The sequence below is a fragment of the Cornus florida genome, unplaced genomic scaffold, assembly GCF_030987335.1.
Source record: "Cornus florida cultivar Cherokee Brave unplaced genomic scaffold, ASM3098733v1 CherokeeBrave_3.0.0_Hap2_Chr02, whole genome shotgun sequence".
NCBI classification, from domain to species: Eukaryota; Viridiplantae; Streptophyta; class Magnoliopsida; order Cornales; family Cornaceae; genus Cornus; species Cornus florida.
Window position 1 is genome coordinate 90,403,421 of NW_026775572.1, and position 24,168 is coordinate 90,427,588.

The 24,168-nt window shown below is 36.2% G+C and overlaps 1 protein-coding gene and 1 long non-coding RNA gene across 2 annotated transcripts in view; both read right to left on the reverse strand.

Moving 5' to 3' along the window:
* Window positions 1-1,173: 1,173 nt before the first annotated feature.
* Window positions 1,174-3,146, reverse strand: LOC132295452 (uncharacterized). The gene is made up of 2 exons (XR_009478476.1): window positions 1,839-3,146; window positions 1,174-1,462 (listed from the first exon to the last, which is right to left on the reverse strand). It is a non-coding gene; the product is annotated as an uncharacterized LOC132295452 (long non-coding RNA).
* Window positions 3,147-4,523: 1,377 nt separating this feature from the next.
* The window catches only part of LOC132295453 (protein VAC14 homolog), a 31,324-nt gene continuing 11,679 nt past the window's right edge, over window positions 4,524-24,168 (reverse strand). Inside the window, exons 4-20 of the mRNA XM_059793721.1 lie at window positions 17,820-17,909; window positions 17,622-17,741; window positions 17,488-17,516; window positions 17,220-17,362; window positions 17,014-17,108; window positions 16,658-16,744; window positions 16,327-16,434; window positions 16,124-16,215; window positions 15,788-15,869; window positions 14,404-14,469; window positions 12,168-12,283; window positions 11,902-12,022; window positions 9,065-9,226; window positions 8,781-8,909; window positions 5,995-6,063; window positions 5,141-5,452; window positions 4,524-4,981 (exon numbers count right to left, since the gene is read on the reverse strand). Coding sequence (XP_059649704.1) covers window positions 4,895-4,981; window positions 5,141-5,452; window positions 5,995-6,063; window positions 8,781-8,909; window positions 9,065-9,226; window positions 11,902-12,022; window positions 12,168-12,283; window positions 14,404-14,469; window positions 15,788-15,869; window positions 16,124-16,215; window positions 16,327-16,434; window positions 16,658-16,744; window positions 17,014-17,108; window positions 17,220-17,362; window positions 17,488-17,516; window positions 17,622-17,741; window positions 17,820-17,909 — 1,908 coding nt within the window. The 3' untranslated portion in view covers window positions 4,524-4,894. The remainder of the gene's footprint in view (window positions 4,982-5,140; window positions 5,453-5,994; window positions 6,064-8,780; window positions 8,910-9,064; window positions 9,227-11,901; window positions 12,023-12,167; window positions 12,284-14,403; window positions 14,470-15,787; window positions 15,870-16,123; window positions 16,216-16,326; window positions 16,435-16,657; window positions 16,745-17,013; window positions 17,109-17,219; window positions 17,363-17,487; window positions 17,517-17,621; window positions 17,742-17,819; window positions 17,910-24,168) is intronic.

The following is a 24,168-nucleotide window of genomic DNA, read 5'->3' on the forward strand; positions in this document are numbered from 1 at the left end:
CCTATACCAACCACGAACAAGGGTCTCCGACGAAGAAGAGGAAAAAGTTCTATCCGTATGAGCAGATGGAGCAGGATTCGTCGAAGCAGAGGAAAAAGAGTAAAAAATTATTTTAGGGTTTTGAAAACAGGAAGTAAGGATCCAGGCAGTTCCTCCAAGTCGGGTGGGCTTGGATCCAGCTAATAATTGGGCCTATGACTGAAGCCCAATTGAGACACCATTGGATAATTTTGTTCAGGGCGCAGTATGCTATGCTAATCAAAGAATAGTGCACTATGGGCCTGTTGATGCTGCAGCCCAAGCATGTCAATTACTAAATTCTATGGCTGGGTTGGTTTTTAACTCTATAAACAGCTCTCAAGAATTCAGATAACAAAATATAGAACTTTAAAATTGTTTTCTATCTTCTGAAATTTTGAAAATTGTTTTCGGAGTTACAAACCAAACAAGTCCATATTTTCTTCTCTTCTCTTCTTCAACATAAAAGATATACATGTTTTACTCAAAATGTGAAACCTTATAGTTATAGAATCAGCGTTGTAATGTGTTCAAGCCTTTACAATGATGGATATATTTACTTGAAAATAAGAGGGTAGAAACACAACACAATACAATAGTTGGGGGATAAATGGAGGGAGGAACACTAGAAAAATATTTCAAAAACGATACCTAACCAATTGCATATAAATGCATACCATACTAACTTCACTTTTACTAATCTCAATTCCCATACTTTTTTATTTTACATAATTTCCACTAATATGATAAGTGCACACACACATATCATTATATGAAAAGACTAAATACAAAAAATTTAATTTATTTTCCACTAAGGTGCTAATTTGGCTGTAGAAGCATTTTTTGATAAATAAAATAAAATAAAATAAAAAAATAAAAAATAAATAAATAAAGAAAAGGATTATAGGAACGGAAGAAAATATGTATATTTATTATTTTAATTTAGGAACCTTTACGTAAAAGAAAAACGAGAAGTCCATCTCATCATCAATACAATAAACAAATGTTTATCTAAATATCAACTCCATTTAAGATAACTTTAATCTCACTATAATCACTTGTAACCTGAATATCTATAATTCATCAATTTTCTCATCCCACAGTTTTGTTTTACCTTTTCATGAATTGCTATTTAGTGATAAAAATACCTAAAAATGCAATGAATTACAAATATAAATAAATACAAAGTTCACAAATTAAAGAATAGAAAATCGAACATAACATAACTAAACAATTTACGTTCATATAGAAAAGTTTGAGAAAAAATTTAAATGAAAGTGGTTAGTTGTTACAAACGGTCTTTTGTCCCACATCCGATCAAGAAGGGAAAGTGATTAAATATAAATGGGTAAATAAACAACAATACCTGCAACTTAAACTTTTGAGTACTAAATGATCCCGGACTACTAAATAAGGCTCTTGCAGGTGCTTTAGAATTAATGCCCTGGTTTAAGAAGAGAAGGATTAATCACCTTCAAACTTAATTAAAACATGAATTTAAAAAGGTAATTAGATCTATCTCATACATAACTTAGTCATTGGACCCTTGAAATTTAATTGCTATTTTCAAAACAAATCCTTATTTATTGATACAAAATTATGTTTATAACGTGATGAGCAACTCATAAAAATTTAAAAACTGGATCTTACAATTAAGAGATCACACCTTCTTTCTTTATTTAATTAAGACTCCAACTCAAACATCAGTTTATGAAACCCCCAGATACACAGAACACACATATATACACAAAGGCTCACTCACACACACGTAATATAGAACAGAAGAACACACACAGACAGATAGAATAACACACACATACCGTGTGCTTCAGAAGCTGAGAAATCAGAGACGAAAACTGGGTTTTGCAGCCAAAAATGCGAGATCCTCGAACAAGGGTCTCCGTCGAAGGAGAGGAAAAAGTTCGATCCTCACTTGGAAAGAGCTTCTGCAGGGAAAAACCTTCAAATCACGTCCAGGGTCGGAGAGAAGGGTGAGAAACCTTTCCCAAATTGCTGTTTCTGCAATTTTACTTCTAATTCATCACATCGGGTACTTCGAATTCATACCAATGACTCTGAAATTTCCCTGACCTCGCATCAATCCTCTTGGTAGTGTCGCAACGCTTCGCATCGCAACCTCTGACATCGGCTCACATCGTCTGGTCCGTTCGCAACTGTTCTGTTCATCTTATCCCACCAAAAACACACATTAAGTCAGACATATCACGGCCACCATGAATTCGAAGACGCCGTTTTTATAGGTACGCTTGTACCTCGCGCCGATAGATCTTATTGCCTCGGCCTTCCACTTCTTACCACAAGTAAATAAAAAAGCTTCGTTGTAGAAAAGATGAACAGATCGCCCCCAACATTTTGGGAACGTAAAATGAATTTCATGATGGGAAAAAAATTCCATAAATTGAGACCTAAGCGACTTCTCGCAGGTGTAGCGCGACGCGTCTCACTTCAAAATCCGAATGTGGAAATTCCCCAATTTCGCTGATGACCCTTTTCTTACTAGCCTTCCACGTTGTCACCACTGCATGCATGAGTGGTAGATGCAAAAGATCACAATCCCCCAATTTCGCTGTCCCTTTCGCTATGAAAAGTGTCGAGATCCAGAAAGCCCTTGAGAGCTGAAAAGCGGTAACCCATTCCTTGAAGACGAATCCCAGGTCTGAGAGAAAAAAACTCACCAATATGGGACGGAAGAGAGCAAATCGGAAGAGGTTTACAGTAGAGAGAGAGAGAGAATGAAGAACAGAACGTACAACTCAGGTTTAGAAAGAGGACATACGGTTTGGGCTTAGGGCAAGAAGCTTATAAACGACAACTCGTTTAGGGATTTTTTTTTTTTTTTTTTTGATAAGCATACTCTCCCAGTTTTCTAAAAATTCTTTCTCAAAAACAAGTCCAAGCAATGCAAAAATGAGTTTTCTGATTTTTTTTTTCCTGTTTTCCGAGTGTCAATCCAAGCTGGGTCATATTTGCTTCTCTTTTTCAACATAAGAGATGTATATTTTACTCAAAATGTGGAACCTTATAATTATAGAATCAACGCTCTAATGTGTTCTAGCCTTTTCTTGAAAATAAGACGGTTAGAAACACAACACAATACAACTTTTGAGGGAGAAATGGAGGGAGGAGGAACACTAGAAAAATATTTAAAAAACGCATACCTAACCAGTTGCATATAAATGCCCCATTACTTCCGCTATACTATATACTAACTTCACTTTTACTAATCTCAATCCCCATACTTTTATATTTTACATAATTTCCACTAATATGATAAATGCACACATGCATATCATTATATGAAAAGACTAAATACAAAAAATTTAATTTATTTTCCAATAAGGTGTAATTTGGCTGTAGAAGCGTTTATGGATAAATACAAAAGAAGGAAAAGAAAGAGGACAACAATGGTTAGCAGAGTGAAGAAATGTATGATAAGAAAAAGGAAAAGGATTGTAGGAATTGAAGGAAAAATATATATATATATATTTATTATTTTATTTTAGGAACTTTTAGGTAAAAGAAAAAGATAAGTCCATCTCATCATCAATACAATAATCTAAGGTCTATTTGGCATGTATTTTGTTTTTGCTGTTTTTATTTTCGGACTGCTACAATATCGATTTTGATAATAAAAGCATGTTTGGTTAGACATTGTTTTATTTTACAAGATGCTAAAATACAGTGGTTCAAAACCAAAACACCAAAAAATTATTTTTTCTTGTTTTGACAACTGTTTATTGTCCAAAACCATAATTGGTCATGTTTTTATTTCCGATATTTTCATAGCAAAACATCGTTCCTTGACGTGTTTCCGATTTTTTTTCAAAACGCTTCTACATCAAAAACAATGTTTCTATTTTAGCCAGAAATAAGATGCCTAAAACAAAGAGCATGCCAAACGGACCCTAAATATCTAACTCCATAGTAACTCTATTCTAGATAACTTTAATCTTAGTATAATCATTTGTAACCTGAATATCTATAATTTCACCAATTTTCTCATCCCGCAGTTGGGTTTTACCTTTTCATGAATAGCTATTAAGTGATAAAAATACCTAAAAATGCAATGAATTACAAATATAAATAAATACAAAGTTCACAAATAAAAGAATGAAAGTGGTTAGTTGCTACAAAGGAGTAAACGTTAACATTAGTCCAATTAAATTGTTGATCACTCCACCAGTCAAAAGGAATTGTATTTGTAACTAGTTTATGATATGCAAATTCTTATTCTCTTTGTTAATACTAATTGCTTGATTAAGGATTAATATGAAAGCCGAAGCCGAGAAAAAAAAATTAAAAAAAGGAGGAGCTTTTTTATATACATATACATATAAACTATACTATATATTTAAAATATATAATTTTTGTTTTAATTTTCCCCGATTTGACAACTAAAACATAAACTATCATCCATTGGAAGATGAATACTGTCAAACAGATCCTAAGGGAACAAGAGGAACCGCGCAGTGTCCATTTGAAGATGAATACAGAAATACGACTATTCATTTATTTTAATTGTTATAACAGATGAACTAAAAACAAACTGCATTTCCTAAAAATAATGTCTAACCTCTGGACCATATGGTTTACAACAGAAAAAAATAAAATAATAGAACCGAATGAGCGCACCCAGTTCAAAAAGAAAGAATAGCCCGGGAAAACTCGAGCTCAATTTAAAAATCAATGCCCACAATCCCCTACACCTTTGTATGAATTTAACAAGACAAACTAATAGGAATATACAATTTACAAATTATACCAAATCTCATCAGGGCTTGCAAACACAGAGATTGGTGTATAATGACCCTCGATTAGGGGCATAAAGCAAAATAATTTAAACTTGTAATTGTCCTTAACCTCTATGCGACGATCTCGAAGGAGGCCTGCTCAGGTCTGGCACGGGTGAAAGTCGCCGTGGTTCTTCTGGTTTTTGAACCTCCTGCATAGACATCATATCACAAGCCTTCGATAAGGACCAACATAAGTCTTGTCTGGATTTGACCTAAAACCATATATCCTACAAGGAGTATTGAAACTAGAATGTACAATTCTCGAGGAGAACAGAAAAATAAAGTAGCCATATAGAAGCTCAACAAACCTTTGTTGTCGAACTAGAACTGATGCGTGACACTGCCAGTGATCTTGAATGTGCCAGTGATCTTGAATGCATTCGATGTTGCTGCTGTGTGTTCTCAAACTGATGCAGCCTGGAAGTGAAGTTTATTCCATTATTATTCTGTGAATCTCCATTCATGTCACCATCTTCATAGATTTGTGATCCACTTGACATGTGATGAATTTGTGAGTATGGGTTCCCTGAGGATGATGTCCACTTGAACTGCTCACTGTTGAAGGAGTATGAAGGTACGGTTTTCAATCGAGTCCGTAGAACCTTGAAGGCCTTACTTTGCTGGAGTAAAAACACCACATGGATGAGAAAATGGAAAAATAGTACACTAAAAGCACCATCAGTAGAATAATTGTGAGAAATATTAATTTGGAACTAAATTAAATCCTTGTCAGCAGAATACAAAACCCATCAATGTAAAACCATGGAAATTTCAGAACCCAAAAATTCCATCATATGAATATGACTGCAGACTAGGATTGGAAATCTAAGGTAAACCGGGCATACCACGTCATTGGTATTGCCCAACCAATCACAATGCACCATTCAAAGAAATTGATCCCACCAACATATAAAATCTGCCAACAACCAACTTGAATTGTGCATTTTGATTGGTTTGGCGTACCAATAACTTGGTATGCCTGGCGCCCCTTAGATCTATTCCAAGGATTGAAAGATAAGCACATGTCACAATTTTAAATAGTTTTAAATCCTTAGGTCAGAGAGAGATTTCCATAATCAGGTCATTTATTAAACAGAGCAAAGTAACAAATAATCCAGACTTGATTACCCAAAATACAATAAACCCAGAGTCCCAGACATACCTGGGGAAGCAGCATTAGAAGACCATATAAGGCTTTTAATAACCATATATACTTTCCAGGTTCGAGAAGCTGCAAGAAGCATAAAATGGCTGAGACACTTGACATAATCTTTAGATTGAGAAAAATATTGAATTCAGTGTAGATTGGAAGTTGGAACAATTATCACTCATCTAGTATGAATACAATAATAAATACTGTAGATTAATGATATAGCCATCAACCACCATTCAGCCCACTTACATCATTTTGCAAACAGAATGATCATATATCTGTGCAAGTGTTTAACCTTTGGTGGCATGAGATGATGAGATGATGTTCTATACACCCAAAAGAAATTTCAAGCACAATCAAAAAGTAAATCTGAATTATGAATAGATAATTATATGAATTTCTTGTCCAAGAAAAACAGCAGGTTGTATGCATATTCTGGAAAAGGAACAGGTGAGAATAACAACTAATTGGTAAGAGGAAATTATAGTTTTTGTGTGTGTAAAGAAAATATGTAAAAATAAATGAGGTTTTGCACTTCATGTTATTGGCTGGCTTAAAAGTTCAAAGGGACCAACATAGGTGAAATTGTTTTTAACAACCCAAAATAATTTGAAATATAACTCAATGGGTTTCATACAATCTTATCAGCTATTGCAGCTGGGGAAGTGGGTGGGGAGAAGGGCCACAGGCTCTCCCTTAAAAGCTGTGTTGGATCACGGAATTAGTGAAGAAAAGGAAAAACATATAAAGGGAAAACGAGTTTCTTCATAACTCCTCTCTAGCTTAAATAAGACAATATTTAAGATGATTAGGAATCCGGGGGGGGGGGGGGGGGGGGGATTGGGGTCCACTCCACTAATCACAGGAAACAAATTGGTGCTGTAAACTTGTAATAACAAACTGCCTTTAGCAGTTTCCTAGCAATATACTCATGCTAGAAGCAATTTTTTTTTTCTTTCCTAGTTGGTTCTCACACAACACCAGACCATAAACTCAATCACCTGACACTAACAGAGTTGTGAAAAGAAATTACAAAAACACATAAAGAGGGTAAAATCATGAAATCAATTCAGCTCGTGAGTAAGCTCAATTGAAGTGATAGCTGCATTGAAGAAAAATTCTAACTCCAAAATTGCCCTAAAATGGAAATTCCCCGCAGTTACAAATCCGAACCAAATTCGTTTCTAAAAGTTGTCTTAAATGCTTAAATGCTTTGTTGTGATGTCAATGCTCAAATAACCCCTCTATTTTTAGTTCAAGCCATGTTGCATATAGTAGTTGTAAAGATTGCTGATATAAAGGGTAGAGTAGAAACAACAAAGTACTAAAGAGTAGTTGCCTACTTGCATTATATTCTCACCTCATGTGGCCATCCTGTGGTTGGATGTTGTCTCACACTTCATACAGTTCAGTCTATTACTAATAATATGCTTTTGTTTTAATTAATTAATAGAAGACGACATCTAACTTGAGGCAGTGATTGGAAATAATTATAACAGCCAATACAAGAGTCATGGTGAAATTTGATCCCAAAACACACAAGTGAGATTTCTGGGTGTGAAAATAAAGGAAAAGGCAAGTGCTATGACTGATAAGAATTCATGAGGTAGGTCATATTGAGAATTCAGCTTACAGTCATAGAAACATCAGGAAGTAAACCGGAAGTCGATTAAGTAACTAGAGCATTTTATTTTCTTTCTTTAATGGATAAAGATTCTCATGCCCCAAAATTAATTGACAATTAATAGCCACTAAATGCATTGTGATTTTTTCCCTCAAAAATGCCTCTAATGACCTTCAAACCCTTGTAATGCATGATGCATCATATTTTACTTTCCATCAACCATTAATTACATACCCCAGGAAGATAAGTGCTTCAAGAAAAGAATGCGCAAGGAAGAGCAAGCAATGGCCAGAAGCTACAGGCTACAAGGTTAGACATACAAAACAACTTGCTTTTCTCCCGAAATGAAGGAAGTAAAACCCTATTCAGCCACTAGCATAGAGAGATCTGAAAAAGGACTTTCACCCACATGCTCATAGCTGACAAATGTTGCAACTTCCATACGTTAAAGGCAAGATGGAAAGTTTAACCAAATATATATGATCTCACTTTAAAATTAGAACTAGGTGAGTGGCATTTCTTTTAGGTCAGGCCTAAACATAGCAAGTAGATTTCAGCATGCAAAGATAAAAGAATCAGCTTCAGAATAACACAACTGAAGGAAGTAAAACCCTGGGCAAGTCGCATGGAAAAATTTTCAGGGGCAACCTTAAAACCACTCATCATACCCAATAGAAGAATTGAAAAAATCCTTGTTCCTTACAGCACTGGAATACCTATACATATAACTATAATATCCCATAAAAAAATTGGAAAAATTTAGTTCAAACAGGGAAATATAGAGCATCATAAAAACTAAGGTTTTCGAGTATCAATGCACTAATTCATCTAATAACCCGGAAGAATAATCTAGTTCAAACAACATATGCAAAGTTTGAGCATCAAGAATGAAGAAAATTATGTAAAATTAAGATCACAAGATAAGACAACTATATGAGAAAACAAATGCATGCAAGCAGACAAAATATTTGCTTCTCAAAAAAAAAAAAAAGTACTTGGAGAACACAGCAGTCATTAATCAATGTGTATATACGAAAAAGAATTAATACCATTTATATTTTTTCCCAGTGACAACAAACATATAATGGAAACAAACCAATACAAACTAAAATTTAACCATGTGGAAGTTTCAAGATAAAATACTAAATAAAGAGATAAGAAGTTAAAGCACCTGCAACCTAAGATAAGCAAAAATTGGAGTTTCCAGTAGGTGGATCAATTTGTCCAATTGGACCAAGAGTTTGACATTGATATCTTCCTCGACCAGAGATTGAATGACAGAACTTGCATGCTGGTAAGTCTGTCAAGAGAGATCACAAAAGGCAACAAAAGTTTAAGGACTGGGCAAATGCACATGAAACTTATCATACTTTAGTCATAAAGGGAGGGAGAGAGGGAAGGGGAGAGCTTCAAAAGATAAATTGGGCTACCATAACATAGTCGTTAGACTCTTGCCTGAGCTAAAAAGCAGAGACTTATTATTGCCATTGGTGAATGGCACCATGAAGCATACAAAGAAAGAAACAAATCTTTCCCAGCAGTGTTGACCAGTGATTGTTTCAAAAGATCTCGAAGCACAGATAACTCAGACGAAGTGAGCAAAATCAAATTTAAAGCCTGAAACAGAAAAGAGAAACATACAAAATGAGTTGCTACAATTGGAAAATAAGAACAAATTTACCATAAACTGGCATGGGTGATGGCTTTAAAAAATTACGAAAACGGATTTGCCTATTCTACAATGTCTCTGTGAGGTATTTGAGTAATATGTTGGCAATTTCCTACTCAAAACTTGTGTTGTAATGTGTCAAAGCGTCTTGAGTCATTCGAGTACATCTACTGAAGGCAACGCAGACAAAATTGTAAGGAACACAGCGTGAAATCCGCATCCCCAATCACAATTCAAGGGCACAGGTAATATGACCTTAGAAAGACCTAAAATGATCTAGATTTATCTTGGTGACGATCAATAAATTATTTTAAATGTGTTTTAGAAAATAGGTTTTCAGAATCAAGGTTTACAAATTTTTCAAAACTAGTTTAAATTGAACAGCAATATGCATCAATCAACAACTGTCTAGGGAGGTGAGTTTCCTACGGAAAGGGGGTGGGTGTTTCGAAAGCTTAATCACAAGGATTGGGATAAGTTCTCCAAACGAATTTGATTCAGGGTCAGGAGCGGGAGGCATGTCAGATTTTGGGAGGACCTGGTGTTGGGACATTGTTATGGCTCATAGGTTCCCACAGTTCTTCAGGATTGCTACAGATAAACACGCCTTGGTTGCTAATTGCTATTGGCTTGATAGCGGGAGGTTGACTTGGGACGTGCAGTTTCAGAGAGAGTTTAATGATTGGGAGCGTACAGTAGCAGAGTTGCTCGCACTGTTGTACAGTCAAGCGGTGAAGGGGAGGAGATGGATAAGATGGTTTGGACGGTTCCCCAAGAGGAGTCTTTGGAGTTCGATCATTCCATCAGAGCCTTTCGGAGATGCCAAAACCACCCTTTCCTTGGAAATCCATTTGGAGATCGAAAGCTCCCCTCAAGGTGGCTTTTTTTGCATGGTCAGCTGCCCTTGGGAGGATTCTCACCTTAGACAATCTCAGAAGGAGGCGGCAAATTATGGTGAATTGGTGTTGCATGTGCAAGAGGGCGGAGGAGGCGGTGAATCACCTTCTTTTGCATTATCTGGTGGCGAGGGATGTGTGGGCTATGTTTTTTGGTGATGTTTGGTATGCACTGGGTGTCTACCAGATCTACAGTAGGCAAGTTCGAGGCTTGGAAAGGGTGTACAGTGCATAGTCGAGTCAAAGATGCTAGGAGGGCCACTCACCTTTGTTTATAGAGGGGTTTGTGTCGAGAAAGAAATAGGAGATCCTTTGATGGAGAGGAGACTCCTATTTGGTCTCTTAACTATGTCATATTGAGTTTTTTATTCTTTTGGGAAAATGGGCGGAATTGTATATCTATGGGGGATTTTGTTGAAAGTCTGAAACTATAGTTGGTCGTTGCCGGCTTTCTGTGTATTCTCCTGTGAGCGCTCCCTCTTGAGCACTTCTAATCAAATCTTCCTTATAAAGAAAATGGGTGATTGATCGAAAATTGTGCAGCAGCCATCAATTAAACGATCGATCAAAAGTTTTGCAAGAAATTGTTTTAAAATCCACCAACGGGCTAGTGGCCCAGCAGTACCGAGCCCCTATTTCCCAAAGGAGGTCAGGGGTTCGAGCCGTGGAGGCATGGGTGTGTGAGAACCAACTAAGGTGTGTGTGTGTGTGTGTGTGTGTGTGTGTGTGTGTGTGTGTATATATTGTTTTAAAACCCAGTATGTAGTGATCGAATGGTTGATCTATCGAGGGCTGTCCAGAAGACTTCAACCCAAGGGTTGATCACTCGAACCTGACGAACATATTTGTTTAGAAACTCTCTCAAAACAAAATTTCACAAGGATTCTATATCTATATTGGCTATAAATATGGGGTATGGTTTTGGATTTTCTATTCTTCTAGAGAGAAAAGAATTCCCAAATTGCTTAATCTATGGTTTCCATGGATTTCACTGAATGTGATTAAGTGTCCACCTAGGAAGAATTTAACAATCCAATCAAATTCAACCAATCAATTGTTGGAGCAGAAGGGCAGACAATCACTAGAGAAGCAGATTCAGGAGGAGTGAAGTCTATTAACGAGCGGACAGCCGACCTGGAGACTTTTGTGGAAAGTTTAGACTTAAGAGTATGCTAACAGGTATCTAGGGTAGGGTGTCTACAGGTGTGGGAACTGTCAACCTGGTTATAACTTCTTTCTCGTATAATTGATTGTGCATGTCTAGACTAGGTCCCCTGATTTTTCCCATTTGGGTTTTTCACGTACAAATTTGTGTCTCTGCTCCATTTTTTTTTTTTTTTTTCTATTGATACATGATTGTAAATATGATTAATGGAAATTGAAGATCAACAAGCATAAAACTATAATTCAAATATCAATCATCACAGTTTTTCTTTTCGAAAGGCAATATCAATCAACACATTTAATTGACTGAATTTTGCACTAGGATTAACGGTAACATGAAATGTTAGTTATGTGGAAATAATTTTCAGAAGACTTATTCAACCCCCCTTTCTGTTTTCTAGGCTTATATTACAACTCATACTCTGGAAGTATCAGAGCCTTGGGTATCGGTCCTACGATTTATCAATCTCAATTAGGTTGTATCATGTAAGGAATGGCTATGGAGACTCCAGGAGTTTCACTATTTTATAACAAAACAAATGTTCACTTAAATGATACAAAACCTGAACCATAATAGATGCAAAATCCAGGTCAGCTTCACCCTCAAGTATGGTAGATAGCTCCCGATAGACTCTTTCAGCGTCTAAAAGAACACACAGTCTGCGGATTATCAAAGCCCCCCGCCTAAAAGAAAAAAAATAAGATAGTAATTTATTAAATCAAGATAATTAATGGACAACAAAACCATAATAATTCAAAAACATCAATTTAACCACAAGAAGGAAAAATTAAATAAATTCTAAAATAGTGGGTGGGGCTGAGGCCTCACTTCTCCAGGAGAGAGATGTCAACCCGGAAGTTATGTACTAAGAAAACAACAAGCTGGCGAAAGTGCTGATGGTCTTTGGCTATGCATGCATGCACTTCGAGCACCAATAGCACTACCTGAAAAAAGAAAAGAAAAAAAGAAGGGGGTATAACAAAATACTTAATTAAAGCACAGATAGGGCATCCCTCAAATAATTTTATCTCTTGTACGGTACAAAAGCGAGGTTACTCAAAAGATAAATATATAAGGATCAGGAAGAACGATTACATAAACTTGTGCCAAATACTTTGCATGATTCATGGACCAAAAGCCATCAGTATTTCCCTGGATTAGTAACGAGCTAGTAAAACTTAAATAAATGCTCTATTTCTGCACCTTCATTAGAGTTGCTAAAGGACTTAGAACTTGCTAAGGGCTACAACAATATCATTGGGACAGGAAATGGAACTGTTTGAAAGAGTTCTGTGAACCCAAAGCTTTAGTTCATAACAAATCAAAGTATAATGATTTAAAAGGGTAAATTACACTTACCTCCCTTCTAGTTTGGGTTTGTTAACACTGGCCTTCCGTGTTTTGGCATATTACATTTACCTCCCTCTAGTTTGCACGTTTGTAACAAATACCCCACTACAGTCAGTGACACTAATGGTGAACAATGGTCAATGATGACGTGGCCAAATTAGAAGATTTATATGTCGAAAATACCCTTAGATCTTTTTCAATTAAAGTCATGTTTATATAATAGTAAGGGCAAATGGAAATTTAACGTAAGACTTTAACGCCCATCACTCCAAAGGGGTAACTGTAATATGCCAAAACACTAGGCAAGTGTAACTAACCCAAACTAGATGCGAGGTATGTGTAATTTACCCTAATGAAAACAACCTTGGACAGTAGAAGTGAGGTGTCGATAAAGGTTAAGGGTCTCTGACAGCAAGTGGAAAATGTATTTATATTGTTCTGAAGCTTACTAAGTGCCTCCAGGAAGAATGATTGTCAGCATCACTTTTTGCAAGAATTTAAACCCAAAAAAAATAGGGGTCTCCTTCAATGATAGCCATCTTAAGAGGTTTGTGTCAGATGTATCATTCATTTTGCAGGACGACAGAACAAATAGCAGTGCCAAACTGACACACAACACAGAAAAATTGACAATGACCCCTTCGACTGTGCTAACGGAAACAACTAACATTTTTCTTCTTGTAAACAATAATGGAGTACATTATTAGAAGAAAAATTAGCAAACCAGGAAACCAAATCCGCATCTCCGCAGATGGGATGGCAACCATGCTTTTAAAAATCTTATAATCTCTTAGTTGATTTGCTTCCACTAGAGCATATACTCGATGCATTTTACACCACTATATATATGAATTCTGCACATGTCAAATACCACAGGTGCAACATATGTTGTTCCTCAATATGATTATAAGATTTTTCCTTGGATTTATTAACTTTTGTCTATGAAACACCATCCACATTAACTGGAGACAATAGCCTGATCTATGAATATGCAAACCCCAATATCATCTGACACCCCATCGGCTCATCACATATCAGAAAAGGATATAAGATATCAATCTCATTAGAAAGGATATAAGATATCAGTCTCATTACCTCTCTTCAACTCTTCAAGAAAATAATTAACTCATCTGCCGAAAAAATTAAGCAAAACAGAGACAAAAACCAAGTCAAGTTCTTTGCTCCTACAGTCGATCAAACAGGCTTATTCACTTTATTTGAACAATAAAGACCCTAGCCCTGACATTTCTTAAAACTTTTGATCCACTTTAATGCAAGATGAGCATTCCACAATCAAACTAGCTTGGATGTTACATTTTCATACCAATTCAGGTTGCAAAAAACACACATGTTTAAGTAAATATTGATAAGTAATAATATCCAACCATAATTAATATTGAAAATCTTCATGAATTTAGTATCAAATTCACTCACAATTACAACATAATTAATATTTAAAGTAGTAAGTCAACCCCTATGAAACGAAAAAGAGTATAAAGGCCATCTCCTAAACCCATAAAAATAAATAAATAAAAATAATAAAAACAGCATCAACGACAAAAAAAAAAATGCTATTAAATAATTTTCTGCCAAATATACATAAATTGAGAAGGAAAAACAAAGTAACAGCTTTGATGAAAATAATACTCAAAACGAAAATGGAGCATCGTGAAACAATCAGAAAGGCAAATAATCACCAGGAAAAGAACATTACCTCATCAGAAGGATCTGATAGTGCCTTTAGGAGAGTGTCAAAAATATCATTCAGAAATGACAAAACCTGTTTTAAGTAGAAAAATGAAATATAAGCACCTTCCTCATGAAAGCAATACCACAATCAGAACTAGAATTAGCCAACATTTGCCATAAATTACAATATTAGGCATTCACTACAATTAGCCAGTATAGAAGTACAGATTTGGGTGGTGGGTGTTTTTACAAAAAAGGTATTATGAGATAAGAAGCACGGATACAGATAAGGGACACGGACACGACGCACATATGCTGACACGTCAAATTCTAAAAAAGTAGGATACACACACGTCAGCACGACTAACATAAATATAAATATAAATTATTTATATATCTATTGAATGATACAATCAAAGAACTTTAATTAATTATAAATTCTATGCTAGATATACATAAGTTAGAGGGTGACGCTATCCCAATATCAAAAAGAATATGTTATATTGTATATGATATTGCTATCCTATCTTGTCATTATTGTGACGTTTTTGTTTCTTAGAGGTTGGACACTTTAATGTATGTTCATAATTTTGTTTCTGGGACTGTTGTGAGTACAAGACAGAGTGCAGAATATGTTGGTCAAGTGTCCGGAATGTGTCGACCAAGTGTCCGAGATGTGTCGACCAAGTGTCCGAAATAGTAAAATTTATTTTTAAATGATGGACACGGCCGTGAAGTGTTAGACACATATCTAGGAGTGTCCATGGAGTGTCAGTGTCCGACACGGACATGGCACCACATAGAAGTGTCTGTGCTTCTTAGATTTTGAGACTTGTAAATACAAATTATTTGGGAATTGGACAAAGATGGAGAGACATCTCTGCAGGGAAACTGAAAGAGAGAGACAAGTTGAAGGAGGTACGAATCATAAAACTTAAATGTTCAAACATGAGTCCATTTTCCGTTTTTTTTTTCATAAATCCTTCTTCAGACCCTAGATTGATTGTTAACTTGGTCCTTTAAATGTAAAGAATTGTTCAGCTGGCAAGTAGCAACTGCATCACCAAACTCTAAGTCTGTACACTTTCCAGAGGGGTTGAGGGAAGCTGTGGTGGATGTGCTACATAGCCATAATTCCTTTACATTAATTAGTTGCACCAAGTGCCATGTGTGCACTACATAGCGATTGGAACTTTACGAGAAGAAATTATCTATGAATTCCCACAAATGAGCATGACTTGCAAGTAGGTGAACCATTTAACAAAAGAAAGACAAAACTGTTTGGCTAAGCCTCAAAGTTTTTCTCCAAACACAATTTTTTGCTTCAGAATCTCAGAGAGATCATATTCACGCATATATAAAATAACACAATAATCAGACAGCTAACTGATTCATCATTCCCTGATTACCTCAGCACGATGTCTATTTAGAAGGATTGAAATCCAGTGCAATGCTTCAATTCGAGTGGTGTCCCATTCACTAGACAACTGCCTGATAAACAGAAGAAATCGGCAATTATAACATCAAATTAATTTAAGCAGTTCCAACCCTTCAATATAAATATCGTAAAATACAATGAACCTTCTGATAATTACTTCAATATATAATAACCAAAAGAAAAAACCATTTTATGCAGCTATTTTAACTATTCAAGAAGCCAAAAGCCACATCAACCCATGAGATTGAAAATTCTCAGTATTTTAAAACCAATTTAGCTTTCTTTTCCCAGGTTACAAGAACTACACCTCCTTGCTATAGAGAGGATTGCTCCTACATCAAATCCTTCAGCTGGATCAGCCTTGATTGCTTGAAGTTCTTCATTGGTTTCACGAGCAACCTGATAAGTTATTCACCAAAAACAAATATTACTAAAAAAATTGTTTCAAGAAGCATCATTACCATTATGGAGGTCGGGCATAAAGAAGCAGGCAGTAGCAAATCAACTTACAACTCTTATTTTCTCTTCTTTATCAGATATGCAGGGTAAAATGGCTCCCAGAATATCAGCATAATAAGGAACAAGCTGATCCCCACCAAGTTTAACAAATTCATTTATCTGCAAAAAAAAAAAAAAAAAAAAAAAAATAGTCTCAACAAATTTATCCAAAAATTAGGGAGCTATTCTCGAAAAATAAATAAAATTTGTCCAACTATATTTAATGACTAGGAGGAAAAAAAGAAAAAAACAAGACTTGAACAAGACTAGATCAGCGAAAAACCACACCAATATGGAAAAGAAAACTCCATGCACTTGTGATCTTATGCATCGACAACCTTACCCAAGTGATAGCAGTCAGCCGTGTAAATTCATCCGGGGAACCCGCCCTTTGTACCAGTATTTCAGCCATTCGACCATAATCTACAGACTTCAAGAGTACCACTGCTCGAGTCAGGAAATTGCTTATGAACAATAAAATTTATTTTTGACTTAAAATACTTCAATCCATGATGAATTAATATGAAATTCTTTGTTCAAAATTATAAGTTAACATATCCATAATCAAACTCCTCCAATGAAGGAAAAGAGTTGCCACAGGGTGTTGCAGTTCTTCCAAAAGGAAGGCAACAAACCAACCAGCAAAATATAGGTATATCAGTAAAAAGTTCTAACATTCTACATCAGCAGAAATCTCACTGGGGAGTTCTTGATCTCTTGAAGAAACTCTGAAAGTGCAGAATCAGCTTGTTGCCGAATTTCATGGCTAGAATCGCTTAACATGTTAAATAAACCTGAAATTTCATCACATCATGGAAGTTCAGATGTATTTACTGCAAAAGTACTTGAACATATTATTGATCATCATGGAAGTTCAGATGTTCTTTCAAATTAAGAACATTTACCATCAAGAAAATCAGGAAGAAAACCCAGCATATCAATATCTGGAACACTGTCTAATACAGTTATCCACCCTACCAAAAATTGGCGGACGTAAGGATTTAGAACATTCATACGCTCTCTCAGCAATGGTATAAATTCTTCAATGCTGAGAAGGAAAACCATGAACAAAGTTATACAAGGAAATTACATAACTCTTGTGACAAATTTTTAGATTCTGATCCCACAACAGACAGATATGAAAGTAGATTAAAAAAAAAATTAATTGAACACCTGAATTGATCACTCTCTGTGACAATGTCCTGTTTTCCAACAATGAAAAAGCAATATATTAATTTTTTTAAAAGCATAATCATCAGGTACAGCACGAACAAGCCCCAATATATGGCAGAAAAGCAATTGTTCACCTTGACAAGTCTATCTAAAAGATGAGCAGCACTCTGTACGTTGGCATCAGAGTCTGCAGAAAGCTTACATAAGGCATCAAAGATCTGATTGAAAAAAACAATTAAGTCTCCTCTCACAACCTGCAAAGAAGAAAGGAGATGAGCCGTAAATATATTTGCAAATGAACCATATAATGTAAGCCCTCAATTAATTCTCACCTTTGCAATGTTATACAGCGCTTCACAAGCATAATAACGAACTCTGCTGTCTTGGTCGGAAAAAGAATTAAGCACAGGCGGAACAATTTGCTGGCAGATTGCATCACAAGAGGAAAAGTCTTTGAATAAAACATCCCAAAATAATAAATCAAAATAAAAAAGTAACTTTTATCAACATATAAGCTGTTTAAATATAATCACAAGCAAACAGAATCTGGAATGCTCTTTGATGCTCCAAACAAGGAAATGGGTTGACAACATTGAATACAATTGCTCAAAGCTCCTTATCAGTGCTGTAGGTCCGGACCAACAGGTTAGAATGGACAATGGAAAAGTTATACATTAGAGAGGCACTATATTCAGAAAGAGATTTCTGTTTTAAAGCTACCAAAGAGAGAGAGAGAGTTTAGTTTTTATAGTTCTCAAAACGAGTTTCCAAGATATTGAGTAAAAATGTTCTAGTTTTATCAAAGCAGCAATGATGCTTTCTGTTCTCTCTTCTTCTTGTTCCAGTCAAAATTAAATCAATACTTAAAAAAACATGTCCTCAGCTTTCACTATTTAAAATTATCATGCTTCAGAGAATCCATTTATGAACACTGCACTAGACATACCTTAACCATGTTATTTTTTTCTGATAAGTTTTTTGATAAGTAAAAATAACATTAAAAAAGGCATTCAAGAGAGGAACGCGTCCCAATTACAAAAATGGAACAAGGACTAAGGCCCCAAAAAATCCAAGAAAGGAATTAAATCTTCAAAAGAGGAGCAAAAGCTCCTCTTCACATAATTGAAAAGAGAACGAAGAATGTAAAGTTTGACCATTGCCGTAGGCGACTCTTTCCCTTCGAACATTCTGCTATTTCTCTCCTTCCAAATACACCACCAAACACAATGTGGGACAATTCTCCAGAAATCGCGTACATCTCTTCTCACACGACATCCTCTCCAAACATGGATTAATTCCTTAGTGGATCATGGCATTACCCAACACATGCCAAACAACCTAACAATAAGATTCCAACAGTCGTTCGACACAGGGCAATGCATAAGGAGGTGATCAACTAACTCCTCATCATCCTTGCATAGACAACACCGATTAACAATACAATTGCCCATTTTCCTCAAGTTATCAATTGTTAGAATCTTTCCCCACACAATGGTCCAAACAAAGAAAGCCACCCTAGTTGGAGCCATGGTCCGCCAAATAGTTTTCCACGAGAAGTCTCAATTAACAAAATTAGAGAAACATAAGAACAAAGATCTTACTTTGAAACGACCGTGGGAAGAAGGAACCCAAATCAAATTGTCATTATCTCTGCTAACACCCTCCTGCCTATACAGAAGATCCAGAAAAATACATACCTTGTCCATCTCCCAATCCTAAAAAGAGCACCGAAAATGCACATCCCATATAATCCCACTACTATCAAGCCGATAACAGTCAACTACGTAGGCGAGTTTATCAACAGCAATACTGAATAATCTAAGAAATGTACGAGATAGTGGCTGATCACCACACCAAAGATCTTCCCAAAACCGAATGCGACGTCCATCACGGACTTTGAATCTGATATGAGCAGAAAAGGCATCCCAACCCTTCCGAATAGCCTTCCACATCCCTACTCCTCCCACAAGGGTAACCGGACGTGTAGACCAACCTCCAGCGTCTTCCCCAAACCGACAAGAGAATAACCTGCGCCATGGACGATGTCTTTCCCTCCCATATCTCCTTAACCATTTACCCAAGAGAGACGTCTTATTCCAAGTCCACCCAATTAATTTCTCATAAGTAAAATTAATTAAAAGCGCTCAAGAGGGGAGCGAGCCCAAAAGGATACACAAGATGCCAAAGGAGACAACTAAAGCTTCAAGCTATCAACAAAGTCCAAAAGATGCCCCCAAAGATTTACAATTATTCCCATTCACCCCAAAAAAATTAAAGTATACAGTATACTATATTTGAGAGTCCAAATAGGAATCAACAACCCTTCAAAGGATCTCCTATTTTTCTCACACCACAAACCCCACCACAAGTCGCCACTGGGCAGTGAAGAAGAAGGTGATTCACTGTTTCCTCTGTCCTCTTGCACATAGTACATACAACACCAGTTGACCATGATATGACGTCTCTTCCTTAGATTGTCAAGAGTAAGAATGCTACCGTGAACGGCACACCATACAAAGAAGGCCACCTTCAAGGGAGCTTTGGACTTCCAAATCTCCTTCCACGGGAAGGAATGACCAGGGGTATCCGCAAGACTCTAATAAAAAGATCTAACCTCAAACACCCCTCTAGGTGTGCCCACCCAAACCATCTCATCCATCCCTGTACAATAAAGCTAATAAGCACTTAGCTACCTCCGTAAGCTCCCAATCATGAAATTCTCTATGAAACTGCACAATCCCAAGTCAACCTCCCGCTATCAAGCAAAGTCAGCAATCCAAGCGCGTGGGCTCGAAAAAATCCTGAACAGACAAGGAAACATAAGAGCCAAAACAAAGTCTCCACACCAGCGATTCTCCCAAGACCTGGTTTAAGTACATAACCAAGAGAGAAAAATTCTGCAGAGCACCATCTGTCTCCTAAAATTAATCTCAAAACAATGCCCATTTCAATAAATATGCTAAAGCTAGAAATCCCCATGGCAACTTAACAACAATCACACAAATAGACATCTAACTTGTAACAAAAGTTCCCATGGCCCATGCCTACTTAGCGAACTGTTCCCACTTCCTATAATCAATTCAATTTGTGAAACAGTTAATTTAACTAGTGAAATTTATAAGAAGGGTTTATATTTTCCACACAAGTATTGTACTCGTTAATCCAAAGCATTGTACTTTTATAATGGGTTTTTGCATCGTTGTTCATCCTATTTACCCCCAAAATCATTGATTGGAAAGCTTTCTCATTTATTTTGCTAGCTTAGTGTCACGGATGCATAGATATGCATAGATATATTCTGTACCACATCCCATCGGATGAGTGTTGGGTGATCCTGCGGTTAATAAATGGGTGCAGGAACCCCACGGGTGATTAGTATTTGATGCAAATCATTAAGGGTACTTTAGTTAGGATTGAGCCAGTCAATGATGCCTTGAAAAGTGCCTTGAAGAAAAAGTCGAAGAGTCATCGTAGTTTTTGGGTAGTAATTAATTAAGTTTTGGAACTACTAAGTGTTTATAATTAATTAAGTATTCGAACTACTATGTGTTTATTTAGGAAAGTGATAAAATGCTATTAAAGCTGTGTGGGAATTCAATAAGTCATTCTAAGAAAAGTCAAGTTTTTTTAATGGTAGTATTATATAAGGAACAATCTCTTATATTTGTTGTAATCAAGTCATAATCAATATCAATTTGAGTTATTATCAGTTTATAAACAGTTCTTTAGGCTTTTCCCAGATTTCCCTTTAGAAATCTAGGCTACGATGGTTATTGGAGTATTTCTAGTCTTCCTTACTGTTGTAAGAAGACTTGTGTTCATTTTCTGTTTGCTTCAGTATTTTTGGGTGTGGAAACGGCCAATTGAGGCAGTGGTATTAAAGCCAACCCCAGAGGTATTACAATATGGGTTGAATTAACAATTGCATGGGTCCCACGCGGAGGTGCAGGCCCATTACGAGGGCGGAAGAGTCGGGAGAGACTCTCACGAATGTGTGGAACCAGCCCATTGTGATAGTAGACTGACTATTCAGTTCAGCTGCTCTTATTTTTCTTGCTTTCTCCTTCTAATTAGTACCCATCTTCATTATCCGACAACATGACAAGCTAGATTGCACAATTATTACACTAGGGTGGGCCACATTGAGGTAAGTTTGGACATTGGACACTGCAGTCTCACACATCGTTTGACAAACCAAACCCAGCATATTTTGAATTTGGATGGCCCTAAACCAAAGTCATTGTTACTTGTCAAAAAAAAAAAGTCATTGTCAAATCATTGTTTCTTTCGGTTCTAAAGCATAAATTAAGCATGTTCCTTTTACAATATTTTCAAAACATAGCACCAATATCACATTATCCTTATTTGCATGTGACTCTGATGTGAAGCCTGATGCAGAATTAATAATGACTATTTTTATTTAGTATTAAGCTCTCAAAGAGATTAGAGTTATAAACTTTTAGATAAACAAAGAGTAATGGCGTGAAGAAAGAGCAAGGAGAAAACCCCAAGGGGTAGGCTCAGGGGGATAAGAAATTGGTCCTGCCGTCCTGGTGCCTCAGGTTGCCTCAGGTTTAAGGTTCGAATCCTCTTGGATGCAAACAATTCTTTGAAGGGGGTATGTGTGAGTATCAACTAGGAGAAAAAGAGAGAGCAAGGAGAAAACAAGTAGGAACGATGGGCCAGGAGTATGACATGGTCTATATTTGGATGGTCACTACCTCAATTAAATTTAATTTTAAATGAAAATTTTCAGAAAATATTTGCACAAGGGGAGATTTTTTTTTTAGGGAAACAAAATCACCCCATGTTTCTCATTTAAATAAAAAAGATTCTTTCGGTTCTAAAGCATAAATTAAGCATGTTCCTTTTACAATATTTTCAAACCATAGCACCAATATCACATTATCCTTATTTGCATGTGACTCCGGTGTGAAGCCTGATGCAAAATTAATAATGATTATTTTTATTTAGAATTAAGCTCTCAAAGAGATTAGAGTTTTAAACTTCTAGAGAAACAAAGAGTACTGGCGTGAAGAAAGAGCAAGGAGAAAACCCCAAGGGATTGGCTCAGGTGGATAAGAACATGGTCCTGGTGCCTCAGGAAGCCTCAGGTCTAAGGTTCGAATCCTCTTGGGTGCAAACAATTCCTTAGGGGGGTGTGTGTGAGTATCAACTAGGAAAAAAAGAAATAGCAAGGAGAAAACAAGTAGGAACGATGGGGCGGTTAAAGAAAAAGAGTATGACATGGTCTATTTTTGGATGGTCACTACCTCAATTAAATTTAATTTTAAATGAAAATTTTCAAAAAAATATTTGTAGAACAAGGGAAGAATTTTTGTTAGGGAAACAAAATCACCCCATGTTTCTGATAAGTGATGAATATTGCATATTCGAGCCCTTAAATGTGCATATGATAATGTCTTAGTGATACTTTTATCCGGCCCTTATGTTTATTTGCTTTTCATAGGTTTTTACCCAGAAAGATGGTCAATTTCATGTATTGAGCATATTACAATGTTCCCAATGTTTAGAGACATGTTCGGGGCCTTCCGGATCAATTCGGGACTCAAACGAGTAAGATTTGTGGAAATTTGGGAATTAGTGCTCGAGCACACCCTTAGAGCGCTCGAGCATTGTTTAGTGCTCGAGCACTGATTAAGAAAAATCAAGAAAAAAACTAACTGTTGAATAAAAAGATGCTTCAGAACGTTTTGGGCAAAAATCTGGCTAAGTGTCAAGTTAGGGCTCGAGCACTATTTTTAGTGCTCAAGCACTAAAAATTAGGCTCGAGCACTGTTGACAGTGCTCGGACACTAAAATCAAGGCTCGAGCACTAACACCCTGCTGGAAGTTGTAAATTGATGCAGGAAAGTTGTAAAGTCACTCCTTTTTGGTTCCATAGGGGCCTAATTGTCCCCAAAAGCTATAAAGCCCATCCAAAGGGGATTAGGACTTGTTCTCCACTACAAAAAAAGATAAGAAGACACAGTGAAGATCTCTCTCTCTCTCTCTCAGTTCTCCTACCTTGTGGCGGCTTTTAGGGTTTTGAAGATTGAAAATTCCAATTGGTGGTTCATGGAGATGGTTTCTACAACATCAATGAAGACATCCTCCAGCTCCATGAGTAGCTAAATTCCATCTTAGGGCATTGATGTTACCCTAGTCCGAGTATCATGGTTTGATTTTTCTTAATTTTGGGAATTTTTATAGTTTATGCATATTGATTGCATGATTGTGAGCAATTGACTTAGTATTCTTAAGCAATTGGGTTTTTAATGAATATAATTGGTTTTTGAAGAAATTAATCTCTTGTCATATAATTAATTTTGCTATAATCAAACTCAAACTATTTTTATTGTGAGAGATTAGCGGCTAAGGGCTTCTCTTAACGGTTTAAGTAGTGATCATGCAATGGTGCTTAATTGAATTGTGAATGAATGTTTTGATAATTTATGCTTGGGGAAGATGAGTTATACTGCACATTAGTTTATAGTAGTTAGGTAGATAATTCGTGCCAACCAAAGATAGATTATTGCTTGATGTTGATTCATCAATTATCTTCTTGAATTGAATTAAAATGTAATTGTAGTCATTCAATTCCTGAGTATACATAAAAGTGAATTCCCCATAGTTGAAGCAATTGACCATGTTACGAGGCTATCGGTGAGGTCAATCATT